This window comes from Camelus bactrianus, chromosome 32, assembly GCF_048773025.1.
Source record: "Camelus bactrianus isolate YW-2024 breed Bactrian camel chromosome 32, ASM4877302v1, whole genome shotgun sequence".
NCBI classification, from domain to species: Eukaryota; Metazoa; Chordata; class Mammalia; order Artiodactyla; family Camelidae; genus Camelus; species Camelus bactrianus.
The window spans coordinates 20,345,159-20,360,760 of record NC_133570.1 but is presented as its reverse complement, the minus strand read 5'-3'; the positions used below and the strand labels follow the sequence as shown (position 1 = coordinate 20,360,760).

At 41.7% G+C, this 15,602-nt stretch overlaps 1 protein-coding gene across 4 annotated transcripts in view; it reads left to right on the top strand.

Moving 5' to 3' along the window:
• MORC2 (MORC family CW-type zinc finger 2) overlaps window positions 1-15,602 on the top strand; it is a 38,131-nt gene that overhangs the window by 2,687 nt on the left and 19,842 nt on the right. For 3 of the 4 annotated variants that reach the window (XM_074356124.1, XM_074356122.1, XM_074356123.1), the window contains exons 2-5: window positions 5,130-5,183; window positions 7,313-7,347; window positions 12,508-12,576; window positions 13,086-13,176. In XM_074356124.1, the coding sequence (XP_074212225.1) occupies window positions 5,130-5,183; window positions 7,313-7,347; window positions 12,508-12,576; window positions 13,086-13,176 (249 nt within the window). Of the gene's footprint in view, window positions 1-2,473; window positions 2,493-5,129; window positions 5,184-7,312; window positions 7,348-12,507; window positions 12,577-13,085; window positions 13,177-15,602 lie in introns of those variants that run through there. The other variant, XM_074356125.1, reaches the window with a different exon arrangement.

Genomic DNA, 15,602 nt, shown 5'->3' with positions numbered 1-15,602 from the left:
GTGTTTGAGTAGGTATTGTAGAAGTCACCTAGGTGAAGTCTCATACTGTGGATGATGAATGTGAAATTCAGCTAGATAAGGTCTCTGATCAAAGGTTATACTCATCTAGTTGAAAGCACAGCCTTGGCTAAAACCTTCAGTATCCTTTTGTATATTTGAATTGCCATGTTAAGATCAAGCAGTTGAAGGACACTTAGATGTTCACAGGTGATTGTGTTTGATAAGTTCAGTTCTGGATTTTGGAATTGGGGCCTTATTTGGAATGACAAACTATGTATGATCTTGGAAGACCATGAATGAGATTTCAGGAACTGGGCTCTTAATCCAGCGTCCCCAAAGACTGATAATTAATAGTAACAGTTAATTGCTTCATACCGGTCATTTTAAAACATAGTCTAAAGTAATCTTTACAGAAACCCTGCTGGAGTAAGAATTATTCCTATTTTGCATTTGAGGAGACTGAGGCTCAAAGCAATTAAGTTACATACCACAGCTGCTATGTGGCAGATTTAAGGCACCAAGGTTCAAGGCAGTAAGATTTATCTAGTCACGTGGTTAGTGCTTTTCACCATTAGGCAGCACTGACTGTAGTCAGTTTTACCTTTAAGGGCTTGTTTCTTTGTCTAAAGAGCAATGGGTTCACTTTCCACTTTGTCTTCAATTTCAGTTTATCTCAATGAACCTCTAATTTGAAAGTGAAACTGGAGAATTTTCTGTGAATTTAGCTTAACATGTTGAACTGGAACCACTTGCTTGCATGAACATTTTGATGGTTGTATGTATCATTTGGAAGCTCTGGAGTTATTATCTGGACTACACCTTTGATGTTGTTTACTTTTGAATGTGTCCAATCCTGCCAGAAGAAAATATGAACCCCAGGATACTTAGATAGGTTTTTGGTTTGTAACCAATTTCAAGACCGTTCTTTGTGATCTGACAGGAAGTTCATTTCTAGAGGAAAAACACTTTAAAATTTTCATGAAATGTGACTTGTTACTTGTAATGATGGTAATGTATCTCCTCCTGTTACTGGTGCAGTTTACTTTCAGAGAAGGGAGTTTTTGTCTTACACACCTTTGTTCTAATTTAAAAAAACAAGACCATTTTAGGGTGTCTGACATCTACAATATTGCCATATGATCAATTATGAAACAAACGACTCTTTGTTTACCTCCCAGTGTAGACTTTTGAGCAGAGTCCAGGATAGAAGGGTGAAAATCAGTGTGGTGCAGTGAAAAGAGCATGGGCTTGGGGAGCCAACCAAGCTTGGGTTTGATTGCTTCCTGGCAGTTCCTTGGGTGGATCGACTTATCTGAGCCTCAGTTTCTTCATCTGTAAAATGGGGCTAATCTGACTGTTTATAAGGATTAGGTAAAATGTCTGTAAGGTAATTAGATTGTACATGGTACACAATAAACACTAAATAGATGATGATTATTTTTCTATTTATAATATGAGCTTATATAAACCACAAGTTGGTCAGTGTGGTAGCAACTTGCTGTTTGGTGCTTGTCATCAGGCAGATAAATTCTTAGGTAATTCTGGAGCATCTGTTGGAGATACTAAACACTTGTTTTGAATTTTTTTTTTTTTTTTTTGTAGTAGGTCTACAGTAACTGTTGATGGTTATTCTCTTGATTACATCAGGGTTGAGGTTTGAAGCCTGGGAAATTCTAACATGAAAATCTTAGGCTAATTTCTTTTAATACTGGATGTTGCTCGTATGAGATGAATGAAATTAGGGTTTTTAAAGAAAAATTTTATGTTGTTACTGCTCTTTGTAGGTTTTGGTTACTGCTGGTAATAAAGTTGACAAGCAGTCTAGGTGCCAGATTCCAGATGTAGTGGTGGTAGTGATGTTCCTTTGGCGTAAGGTGTGTATCTTAAGTCACTCTGTTTGCAGTATTGCTGGGTGGTCTGATAGGGCAGGGTGCTTAAGTGTAAGATGTCTGCTTTATATGTGTGTTCCTGGTGGCATATTTAATAAGTTGTTAACTTGGTCGTATGATATTTTGGGGTTTTTTTTCTCGGTATGTGAAGTAACCTGTTAACTCTAGAGACAATATTTCTTGTGATGTGTAATCCTGTTGAAACGTGGATCCACACTCTAAATATATTAAAGCTGTCTGAATGTAAAATGGTTGCTCTAGAACTTTCTAGCTTTATTTTCTAGCAATTGAGGCAATTAACTCTTGACAAGATATCCACTACTCAGCAGTATCCAGATACTCAGCAGAAGCTATCAGTGTGGGCTTATGGGTAGTCTATCTCTGAATCTGAATTCAGTCTGAATATAAATAGACCCATTTCCTTACGTAATGAGTAGATTCACACGTGAATTTGTCGCTGGAAATGCTGAGCTGCAAAACTGTTTTGATCATGCCACAAATGGTGTAAAGCTACAGTCATTTGAAAGTGAAAGAGTCTTTTAAAAATCTTTGTCTTTTTCCAGATGGTTGATCTTTCTTGGATCACATGCAAAGAATCTTTAGGTCTGTGAAGAAAAATTTCCTTTGATACTTACACAAATATCTCTATCTCAAATGTTGTTAGCCATGAGCGTACCTCTTTGAATATTATTTGAAAAAAAGGGAGAGTTTTCTCAGTTGGTATGTTTTGGATCGTACAGTTTTAAGACATATTGAGAGCTTTAGTTCTAGCATTTGTTAGGAACAATTATTCAGTTGGAGGTTTGGAAAAGATTTTGAATGTTGTATCTGACCTTACCAGCAGTTGTCACAAAAGGCCCCTTTTATGATGTGTGAGTGCACATCATGAAGGTACCCCCTTAGCTACATTTTAAAGCTACTTTTATCTAAAATGTGTATTGTGGAACAGCATTAGTACTGTATGGAACAACAAACATTTGAAATATTTTCTTTAGAGTCTAAATGAACAAAGGCAGTTTTCTAAACACTGTATAGAAGACAGTGAAAACTTATGCAGAGGTGCTTTGTGCTTGCCCTTTTGAGATCTTACTGAATTTTAAATGTCTCTAATTTTCATGTGAAGCAATCAGAAATATGTATTGCTGAGAAGCAGTTGCTATTCCTATTTTTGATTTCTTTGTCGTAATGGCAAAAGTATCAGAATTAGTTTTCCAGTTCATTCATATTCACCATTGTCACTACAGATGACAGTAGGACAGATACATCATTCTTTAACTGGTCTGTCCCAAAGATTTCTGCATTCAAGATGTAGGCTCATTCTTACTATGATTGTGTTTTTTTTCCCCCAGGAGCTATATTTCTGAGATTCCTTGACTTAAAGTGCAAATTCTTTTTGAAATGAGAAATACTGCAATAGAATTTATTCTATATTTTCATATGACAACCTTGAAAATTTTTAAAAAAATTTTGAGTATAGAAAACTAATTCACTTTGTCAGTTTCTAAGCCAGCTGCTAAGTCAGATGGCAAAATGATTGCTTGAAAGCTTGAGGGCAAACATTAGATTTACTTTTAACTTATATTACCTTCAACAAATCACCTTAATTTTCTAGCTTATTTTTCCCTATTAGCGGAGTAATCTACAGAATACTTTTTTTGTTTCTTTAGTTGATAATTTGAAGAATTTAAGATGATTTTAGAGACAAATATTTTTGATAATTAAAGATATGGCTGTTTTATGTAGTTTTTAAAAGAAAAATGTAAAATAATTAAAAATTCAATTTTAATGAGAAGAATTTGAGCTCTGTCTTCTAGGTGATTTGGAGATAAAATATCTACTTTTTGTTGAAATGTTATTGGTGCTGCCTTTGAATCAGCAACAGATATTTTCACTGATCTCATGGGAAAAATTTCTTGCTAAATTTCCAAGAACTGGTAGTTTTAATTAAAAATTTGCACTTGTGAAATTTTGAAGATTTACTTGAGGAAAAACCAGTGTTCCTGGACAGTTCAGTTTTGGGTATTTATTTTATAAATAAACATTTTACTGTTTGCTTTAAACAATATAGTAAGTGCTCAAAGAATCTTAATATTGTTATAATTCATAAATTTTGAGAAATTTTCACTTTATTGGCTGAAACTATACAAAAAATCAGCTGGAATAATACTGTTATTTTTGAAAAATTGATGATGGTAATGTATTATGTAGGTTAATGCTTTTATATTTTCTTTAATTAGAAGTCAAGGTTTCTGGTGGAGGGTGGGTATAGCTCAGTGGTAGAGCATGTGCTTAGTGTGCATGAGATCTGGGGTTTAATCCCTAATACCGCCATTAAAAAAAAAAGTCAGGATTTCTAGGTGGTTCTAAGGTAGACACATCCCACTTTTATATCTAATGAGGACTACTTTGGGAAATAACACAAATTAAGGAGGATGTAAATGGAGGAAGAATTAGAAGGAGACATCTTATGCATAAATATCATCTTTACTGAGTTCTGAATAACATGGTAATTGTGAATTTATCCCACCCAAATTTTCAGCAGCCTCCTTGAGGAGGAGATGACCATTGGCTACCCTCCTTGAAGGGGCTAATTTTAATAAGGGCCCTAGGAGACCACACCAAGCCTTTATTCTCCTAGAAGGAGTTATTAACAAGGGTCTTGAATTCCTTTCTTTAATGTGGAGAAAGTTCTGTTTTTAGCCAAAATTGAGGAAAGTCAAGAAATGGATTATTCTCTCCCTTCTCCCACCTTTCAAATGGAGTGTTTTTGCTTATAAATTGCACAGAACTGAATCGGTTTTCACCAGAAGATCTCACACAGGTATTGTCCATTGAGCATGCCTAGAGATACACAGAAGCTGACAGTGGTTTAGGGAATGAAAAATAAAATACAGGCATTTTTCTAGGTAGAATATGGAGAGTGAAAAACACTGCTTTTAGCAGTAGTACTCAGGAATCTAATGCTTCAGGGTGGGTTCCTCTGCTCAGCCTACTAAGAATAAACATTCTCAGTAGCTAGCAGGACTTGACAGATTAACACTTGAGGGGGACTAAGCGAGCTCTGGAAAGACTTGAATTGTGGAGAAGCTTAAACCTCAATAGTGTAAATTGACAATGCAAATGGCAACTTTAGTTTTGCTTTTTTTCTTTAAGCTTTTAAATATTTCGTAACTAACTTTTTATTAGGAGTCATAGTTCAATTCCATAATTCTTTTGCTGACTCAGTGTTTATCTTTTCAGAACTACTCATGAATTCTTGTTTGGTGCTCTTGCTGAACTGGTTGATAATGCCAGGTATGTGGTCTTCAGGCACACGGCATGTGCTTGAAAACTTTTTGGGTTGTTGTGACCTTTGCCCTCTGAAGACTTGGGAGGAAGGCAGTTTTGTTGCAAATGTGACTCACTTCTAAGAGGCCTCCTACCCAAAAAGTATTTTTAATAGCACATTAGTTGATACTTGAATTCATTGCTGTGTTCAAGCCTAAAAATAGTGAACTTATGACCTCCAAAGCTACCCTCCCTTGTGTATTAGAGCAAGATAATTGTAGTGAAACACAGGCAATTAAGATAAAAACCTAGGAATCTAATTAATGGAACAAGCTCTGTTTTAGCTTGTTACCAGGACAGTACACCGTGTAATGCCTTTTAAATTATGCCAGAGTTCTGTGTCTTCCCAGAATACAGTGGGCCCTCTGTATGCAAGTTCTACATCTGTGGATTCAATGAACCACAGATTGAAAATATTGAAAAAAAAATTTCCAGAAAGTTTCAAAAAGCAAAACTTGAATTAACACACACTGGCAACTATTTATATAACATTCACATTGTGTTTGGTATTATATGTAACCCAGAGGTGATTTTAAGTAAACTGGAAGATGTGCATAGGTTGCACCATTTTATACAAGGGACTTGAGCATCTGCAGATTTTGGTATCCCCAGGTGGTCCTGGAACCAATCCCCTGTGGATACGGAGGGGTGACTATATTTATTGTTAAATGACTCTAGTTGATCAAAGCATCTTCCATTGTTAGCAGCTGTGCTTGAGAGAGATCATTCTTCAGTACTGTTGTACTGAGTTCTTAGTGATAGAAACCTATAAATGTTGCTGTGCAAGACCGAAATTTGTGTTGGTTTAGAGATAAATAGCAAAGTCCAAATTATGATTTTGTTTATATCATGAAAATATTGTCTTAGTCTTGTTTCTGAATTCAAAGATAAAGTTCATACCTGGTATTTATTGGCCAAGTTTGATGACTAATAAAGGAAGAGAAGACTAAGAGTTGACAGAAGCACTTTCTAAACAGCTCTCCAGTTAATGAGCTTGCTGATAGGTCTACCTGTGCCTGTGTTATAAACCTATACTGTTACTATTTTTATTATTGTTATTCACTGGAGTGCTCGTGGAAGTGTGCTAGTTAACAAATTGTTTAACCAGAAAACTCCCATTTTTCGATATTTTCAGTTGTTTTAATCCTTGCTGACTCATAATTTTTATATTCAACTTAAAAATCTTGTAGCTTAATGGAACCATGTTTGAACTTGCCACTTGTTAGTTTAGTGAGACCATAGTGTATTTTGGCAGGCTGCATTTTTGTAGATCATACAGTTAACTGGAGATTACCGGGGAATATATGTTCCTGTTCATGCACACATTTTGCCAATCTCCCTCAGTTTTGAAAGTGTTTTTATGTCTTTGGGAATAGATGCATGTAGAGTTGTATGGATTTGTGTGGGTTTTTTATTTTTTTGCATTTAAAATGCATGAAACTCTGTTTGCCTTGTTTTCCTTGCCTACAGTTGGCAGAATTGGGCTAGATTACTTTCAAGCCTTTATGGAAAACTTCATTGATGAGTGAACTTTTATTTCAGCTGATGGCTGGAGTCTAATGGGGTGTCCCAACTTTCTTTCAAGCTTAAAGAGGATAAGATTATGGACTTGCGAATCAGTCTGCTGACTGTAGTGTATATACCATGAGACCTGATTTTTCTTAGGTTTTGTGGCAGGTTATTGCTTTCCCTTTTTTTCAGTATCTTGGTAAGGAAAAATGGACAAGTTATTGGAACGTTTTTTATGCTTGCAATCAAAAGAGTGATTTGAGTCATTTCTTACTGTGTAAAGGGAATGTTCTTATTTATCTTTTAGATGTTTTCACTGTGAACTTCTTATTAAAAAAATGTATCCAGGCCCTATGTGTCATGTGATTATTTAAAATAATTTGGAGCTCCAGAAGTGTTTCACAGACATATAAGGAAAATTGTGTTACCAAGTATAAAAGTATAGCTTTAATCTGTACAGAATTTCTTTAAAAACTGAAAATAGAGTCAAAATAGTATGTATCCCACTCAAAATACTGTGTGTTTTGATGGTTGATATTTCATATTCTCATTTGAATCTTGATTTTTTTTTTCTTCTAACTTTGCAGAGATGCTGATGCCACCAGAATAGATATTTATGCAGGTAAGACATACATCAGCCCTGTCTTCTGACTCCCAGTTCCTGAAAGCATTTATTGCTGTGCCTAAAAAGAAATGAGTAGGAAATAACTGGTTTCTGGATCCTGGGTAGACAGCCTGATTACTCCAGGCCTTAGGCAGAAACAGGGCAGCCCTGGTCAGACTTAATAACAGAAATCAAGAATATTGGTGTGAAGAAACTAACATGGGGTGCCCAGATCTAGAGATATATTTTTAAAAAGCCACTAGGAGATTTCTGGGGAAGATGGAATAGGGTAATGGGGAGAGAAATGACTAAGTACCACTGATTTTCCTGATTGGAATTGGCAGGTGGCCAGGCTTGTGGTTTCTCAGCCAAAGAGAGATCTTATTGGAAGCCCTCTCCTCCCTCTGCAACCTTGGGGATCTCCCTTCTCCAAGTCCTAACTTGGAGAGTTGCTGGTATCAGCTGTATAAAACAGCTGGGCAACTGGGTTGGCCCTGAGGTCTGCAGAGATGTTTTCAGGCAGAGGAGTCAGGTAGGAAGGAGGGCTGCTTTGCTTGGAATTTAAAGATATTGACAGCATCTGCTGTTTTGCTTATTTAATTGGTTCTGCTCCTTGGCAGTGAGATCCTCTTTTTTTTCTAGAGTGGGTGTGACAGTGGAAGAATTCTTAGTCATTATCATTAGGTACCCCACACCTTCGTTTTTATAGATAGTTTGCTTCCTGCCTGTTCAGTGTTTGTACCAGCACAATTTTTGTCATTTGAATGCTAAAAATTTGGAAGTAGAGTTAGAGGAAAACGACTTTTAAATCCAGTTTGGCTAGCATGATCTGTTTTTCTGACAGACTTCTGAAAAGTTTGAGGTAATATTTTAAGTAACATTGTCTAGCTTCTGAGAAGACTTGAGTGTTTTGTGGGAATATACAATTGTCAGATAGCCCCTCTTCTTCAGCACATTTGATAAATGGGAATAAGCCCACAATAAGAAGTAGTTCTTAGAACCTCCAGTGTCATATAATTACAAAGAATCTGTCCAAATATGAATTTCTTATGCCTGAGACACTTTGGAGGAAGGAAAATATTCAGAACAGCTAGAAGTCAATTACACTGGTTAAATTCTGAAAGCTTTCTGTTCAGAAGGCTCTGTCAAAGTGGTGAAAAGAAGACTCCTTTTATTTTTAGAAGAAAGTGACAGGAAAGGGGACACAGCAGAAGAATGTTAGAAGATGGGTGCTAAGCCCTCAGGCCAGATGGAGGCATCACTCCCAGGCCACAGTATGTGTCTTACCTCCCAGTGTGCTTCAGTGAGGAGTCACAACAGCCACCTCTGGAAGAAATGGCGGCTGTCTTAATCATTGCACAGATGGCACACGAAGAGTGGGCCTCTACTCCAAGTGATGTTGAAAGGACAGATTATCACAGCCACGTCTATTTGGAAGAAGCTTTTTGAAAGGGATCATCTCTGCTCCTTGTTGCCACCCTTGGTGGGTGAATTTCAGCAAGGAAATTTAGTGCTTTACACTTGGAACGCAGCAGAACCAAGTTGAATTTCAGTTTAAATGAAAAAGGCCCTGTGAGCATTTACCCTGTGCTCAGTGTGACAGCTCTTAGGCCTTGGGAGGAATCCAGAGCTAGTGAGAGGGGCCTTTGCTAAATTCTCATTAGAGGGTTGCTAATTGGAGAGAGAGTTAACCATCTACAGATGATGAGAGAACAGTAACTCCATCTTGAGAGAACTGTCAGAGTCATTAAGGATTATATGGTGTGGTAGGAGCACTAAGCTCTAAGCACTACAGCATTTTGGAGAAAGACTTGATTTACTCTGAGTACCTTGAGACTGGGGTGCCCTTAACTTCACACTTCTCTACCTCAGTGCCTTATTAACACATTCAATGGGAGGAATTGAGGCAACCCCTTTACAAGCAGAATAGTAGGATTAGTAATATCTTACACTATAAAGTGTTGTTAATATATGGGGGAAAGTATTTTCCTGTCTCGCATTCTGAAACGAAATGAATACTGAAATTGGAAATCTCCCCAAAGATCAGATATAGTTTGAGTTCACAAATTCACATTTTAATTTAAACTTAAGAAGGGTGAGAAAGGAACCAGACTCACTTACCCAAAAGCATTCCTGTTAGATGGGGCCAGACCATAATGTGCCTGTCAGAAGTAGACTGTTTTTTAATTGAGTTTCTGGACTTCCTTGGACAGGGACTGCCATTCCTCAAAAATCCCTTTTGTGGGGCCAGGTCAGTGGTTAATAAATAGAAAATTAGTTGGAGCAAATGTCACTGAAATGAATACTGCTCAAACAGATTGCAGAGTATGATGAAGAACTTGGATGTCATTCTGTTACAGCCTGTGCTAAGGACAACATTATTTTATCACATCTGATTTTTGACTTATAGCTCCATATCACATCGCTTTTCCAGCTTCTTTTTTTCCCCCCTGTTCTCCCTTATGGGAGTTGGAGGGAAGAATGTCAGGCTAATTTGAAGAAGCTAGAGTTGGCCCTGTTGGGGGAAGCTTAGACGTGCAGCCTTCCACACTGGTTCTGTCATTGTACACAGCTGCTGCAAGGGTCTGACGTGCAGCTGCAGAGAAGGCAGTTTGGCTTTGCCCTCCTGGACTTGCATCCAAGATGTATGCTGGGAAGAGGAGCAGACAGTCTCCAGCTGCTTAGACTCCCCTCTGCCTAGAGCTCCCCCATCACCCTCAAAATCCTTTCCTTGGAGGCTTCACGTATCACTCAGTTGACTGAGTAAAGTACATAGAAGGTGTTAGGAATGTACCTCTAACTGGTAGAGAGTTTTGAGCAGGGAAACCTCTTAGTTCTTGCTGTCTCTAGCTCTGTGCTTCTCAAAGAGTGGTCCTTGGTGGGCAGTATCAGCATCACCTGGGTGCTTGTTAGAAATGCAAGTTCTGAGGTACCCCCTCAGACCACGCAGTTAGATCCTGCAGGTTGGAGCCCAGAATTGGGTGAGCTACTCTTGCTCCAGCTGACGCTCTTCTCGGTCTCCTGCTTAAACCCTCTTGCTTCCCTGATCTGCTGCAGAGAGTGGCGGTCACTGGACTGTAAGCTCCGTGGAGGCAGTGACCACATCTGCATTGTTCACGGCTGTTACCTTCGTCACAGAGCCAGGCACGTCAAGTGAGCGAGTGACTGGGATGAGACTAGAGCTAAGTGCAGGTGCCAGGCTGCCTGTTTCCAGAGCTGAGGGCGTGACTGCTCTGTCTGCTAGTCTGTCTCGGCCCTGAGGCAGTGCTGTACATGACATGGACCTGGACACTTGCAGCTGCTTACAGGCTGTTGGTCACTGTGTGGCCAGGGGAATCCTCCATAGATGGGTCTCCTAACCTCATAAATCACATGAGGAGCTTTGAAATGAAGTCCTTGAGCAAGAAAGGGACCTCAGACCCACTGTTAGGTGATGATTGTACGTAAAAACAGCCTGTGAGTCCTGTCCTAACACACCAGGGCCTAGAAGTAACTTCCTAGATAGTGTTCAAGAAATCCCAGGAATCCTTGGGGATTTTTCGGACATACTTGGCTCCAACCAGTTTCTAGATCTCAAAGCAGAGTATCCATGTCAGTCTTTATGGCTGAAGTGTGCAGCAAACGGCTCTTGGCTAGATTTAGGACACTTCCTTTACCACGCTCTGTCTCTGACCCTGTTTGTCTCTCTATGACACTTTGCTGCTTCCAGAAGGAAACTTTGAAGACTTTTTGCACTTCTTTTGTGCTTGTGTCTGCTTCCCAGCTCTTGTGTGGATTCTCCAGGGTCTGATGAGAGGCACTGCCACAAGGAGAAATTTTCTTATCTATCAAAAGTACTTCCAGGAAGGTCTTTGCCCTCAGACTTTCAAGAAGCAGTTGTTATTAATGTTTCAGCAAAGTTCAGCTTCCTGAACACTGAGTAATACTTGAAAATCTCTGTGGTTTATTGTACTTCTGAAATGGCATTTTAAATTACATTAACTAGCCCATTTAACAGAAGCCAGTTGTGACTTAACTTGAATCTAGCCTGAGGGAGGACAAAGAGCATTTCAAACTGAGATTCCCCAGCCAAGATAGTTGTATAAAGTTGGTGAGCTGCAGCTTGGGGCAGAAAAAAAGTCCTCCGTTAGGAACTAGACTGAAGCAGCCTTGGGCTTCTCCCTGTGGTACCTTAAACTGACCTTCCTCCGTTTAGTAGACGTGCTTACCTGATTGCAAGGCATGTGCTAGTCCTCTTTAGCCCATCTAGTCCTCATCATTGGGGTCAGAAGTCATCTTGGAAATGCTAGGATGGTCCCTCCCTATTTGGGACTATCTCCAGTTTTGGTGATATGCTCAGACCCAGGCTGCTTGGAGTAACTGCTTACTGCTGCAGAAGAAGCTGCTGAAATAAAAGGGTCTTCTAGCCACTGGAGTGGCAGCCATAGTCTGTTGCATTTCCTTCCAGCAAGCTCTGCCACGGCTGCTCTGTGTCTTACTGTCAAAGGGCTGTTCCTCCTCCCAGTCAAGTAGGTCCGGCTGAAAACCAGGCAGCTCTCACTGTGCTCTGTGCCCTCTCACTCCTGGGTTGGGGAGCCGTGCCAAGGACCTGTAGCATGGAGGGGATGTGGCGATGGCTGCATATGTCCCAGAAACTGCATTTGGCCCGAGATGGTCATGTGCAGAGTTAGTAATTCACCTTCTAGATAGCAGCTGCCACCACTGTGTCCATAGCATGTCCGACTTGAACACTTTGTCTGAAGGCTACCGTACCCTTAACCTGCAGAGGAGGTGCCCTGCTGAATTTGAGCAGTGTTGGTGAGGTGCAGCATGTAGTGGCTGGAGTATTTTAGTGTCCACGTTAGAGGGCAGAGAGGCAAAAGGATGACTGCTGTGTGTGAAATACATGCGTACTCGGTGGTCCTGGCTGTGGTTAGATGCTGGACTGGGTGTTCTCTGCCCTCCTCATAGACTGTCTCAGGCTTGGTCCTGAACTGGAAGGCATTGGGGAACCTTTGAGGGGAATTCCCACCCTCAAGGGCCCTGCCAGTTAACTCAAACTAGCCAAGACTGAGAAAGATGCTAGGTTTGACCTGGCTCTTTTGACCCAAGCTTCACGTTGATCCTCCTTCTGGTCATACCCAAGCTGCCGCCCTCTGCCGGGTAACTACCCAGTAATGGCAGCTTCTTCTTTTACAGAAAGGAGAGAGGACCTCCGAGGAGGATTTATGCTTTGTTTTTTAGATGATGGAGCAGGAATGGATCCAAGTAAGTGACAAGTTGATTGCTTCTCTTGGGGAGGTTATAACCATTTTTACGAAATACATGCTGTGTTAACTGGATTTTTTGTTGCCTCACTGTTGTGACTAGCAGGGAGAGGGAGGTCTTTGCAACATCTCAGGCTTAATTTCACTAATGGATTTGCTGGGTCTTGTCCTAACATACGAGGCAGGATCCGAATGGCAGCCTCAAGTTTGTCAGGTTACTGCCTCTTGATTTTGTATCTATCATCTTGCATAACATCCTGGAGCTGGAGCTGCAGAGGCCTCCCCCAGCCTTATTACCACGTTCTGGTAACAGAACAAGGGCCTCGTGACGGCAGCACCAACAGGCCTGTCGGAGGTTGCCTGTTTGCCTTGTGGTTGTGAGTTTCCTTGGATGGAGGTTTTCAGTAGACACACAGCCTTGCTTGGATTTAATGAGGCTCAGACCTTGATTTTTTTGAGTCTGGGAAAGGAAAGCAGACTTTTCACCTTCTCTTGTGCCTGCTACTTCAGGTGATGCCGCCAGTGTGATCCAGTTTGGGAAGTCGGCCAAACGTACACCTGAGTCCACCCAGATTGGACAGTATGGGAATGGGTTAAAGTCGTAAGTATCCTGGGAGCCCATCACAGGACTCAAAACAAGATCAAGCCACGCTGTCCTGCTTCTATCCAGGGAAAATTTCCTTCTCCTTGTCCTTCATCCCTGTAATTCTGGAACAGGAGGAAAGTCAAGAAGGAGTGGTGGTTTGGGGACTTACCAACTGATGTCCAGCCTTTACATTACAGATCATCCAAAATCATTGAGGTGGGGGAAGCTGTAGGCTTCTCTTGGCACTGTGCTCTGGAACAGCACTGCTCCTGTTGAAAATTCTTACTTTTACCCTGTGGTTAAGGATGCAAGTGGTGGTTTTGTGGGCTTGGGTTACGTCTGAGACGGTGAGGGGGTCGCCCCATGGAGCAGCAGTTCCTGCTGAGCACCTACTGCACAGCACACTTTGTGCCAGGCACTGGGGACCCAGGGTGAGTGAGAGAGACCTGAACCCTCCTCCCCAGGGGACATAGTCTACTCACGTGTCCCGTGAGGCTGGGTAGCAGGGACCTACCTAATGTCTTCAGATCCCTTGGACTTCTTTCTCAGCCTTCAGTTCCCACTGGTTTGGTGTTTGGAACGTGTTGTTCTGGTTTGAGTGAAGCCCCAAGAGAAAGATTTCTATTTCTGAAAAGCTCACTTCCAGCTGTACATACCTTTGGATGGAATGAGATTTAGTGGGGTTGGAGTTTGTACAAATGGAATTCTGAGTCACGTTTCCAGTGTGGCTGTGAAAACGTGTTGTTTTGCTGGAGGGAGGGTGGTGTGTGGTCCGTCAGCAGCTTCGGTGGTTTCTCGGGCGCAGCAGGCGTCAGGTGTGTGGGGAAGAGGGGGTGCTTCCCAGGACGGCGGGGGCCTGTTCCTGGGCTTCCCCACTTGTCTTTCTGACGAGCACTTCCCACGTGCCAGGCGCTATGCTGACAACTTTATTTGGGTGATTTTGTTTAATCCTCACCATAGACCTGTGAGGTGTAGGTACTGTGGTTCTCATCTTCGGATGAGGAAATTGCAGTCTGTAGGGGTGAAGTGACTTGCCCAGAGATGTGAAAATGCCCCAGTGTAGAGCAGAGATCTGAACCGTGTCTTTCTGAATGAAGAGCCGACTTTGCCTTCCATCCCCTTCAGTCAAACTGAGGTTCAAATCTGACATCCGCCACTTAACTACTTCTCTGAGCCTCAGCCTCCTCGTTGGTAACTGGGATTATAACACATAAGAATTAAATGCTGTCATTGCTGTGAGAGCACTAGCCTGGTTTCTGACCTCTTATTTATTTCTCCTCCTTTGAGATTTCCGTGGCAGATTCCTGGCCTGATTTGGTGAGTCAGGGGTAGGACCTGTATGTTCCCCAGGAGATTCTGGTGTGGATAGTTTCCACAACTGAGTTTTCCCAGAGTCCGTGTGATGTAAGCAACCCTGACTTCCCATCTGGATCAGCCTCCTTTTCGTGGTTGTATCAGTTCTGTGGCCTCAGACAAGCCTTCTCACTTCCTGAGTATGTTTCCTGCTGTAGATAATGGGCTTCTAATCTCTGACATTCTCCCTTACTGAGCAAGTTTCAGGAGCAAATGAAATGTGATTCTGCAAGTGCTTGGAAAACCAGGAAGGAAAGTCCACAGAAGTTGAGTGTCATCATCAGCATGTTTTAGAATGACTTTTGCGAAGGACCCATTGAGATGGAGCCATCTAGCGTCCAGAGTGTGTTCCTTTTGAAACCAATTTAGAAACTGAGAAAGACTTTCAGCAGGAAGTGATTTGTGGTGAGCATAGGGTAGAGAAGCAGAGAAGTGACATTTTTGTGTTATTGCTATTTTCCCTCCAAGGTCAGGATCAGAAACAGAGGGAAGAAAGAGGCGCGAGGTGAGAGATTTTGCCAAATTAGGGCAAGAGCAAGCTTTGAGGGAAGGCAAGCCAACGTGCCTCACTTTGCCACCAGTAAGTTCCAGGGAGGAATGAGGGCTGTGGAGGGAGTGTTGCCAGCACCTCGGGAACTGGAGGAGGAGGAGCAGAACTGGGCAGCCCCCAGGGTGCTCTGGGTGGTGTCCTGGAGTTTTCCTGAGCACTTGGGGAAGTGGGACGTGGCATTCATTTGTGTGCCTGGGCTGTGTTTGTGCGTGGAGGAGAGTAATATGGCTTCCCAGTGCCATCGCCCCTGGGGGTACTGGGAGGACTAATGAGGTGACAGCCATAAAGCCAGAAGTTGCTCCGAAGAAAGGAGCAAACAGCCCATCATCCAGTGGGCACCCCTCCCGCTGGTGCTTCATGCGCTGCCCTGCTCTGTGTTGCCCAGGAGGGCCTGTCCTTGCCTGCTCTCCAGAGGGTTAACAAGGCCAAATAGAGGTAGGAAACAGTAGATTTCATTCAGACTCTCCATGTGGACTGCAGCCTCAGGGCACATTTCTCAGAAACCAGTTGCACCCTAAAGCAGGGGCCTGTCGCATGA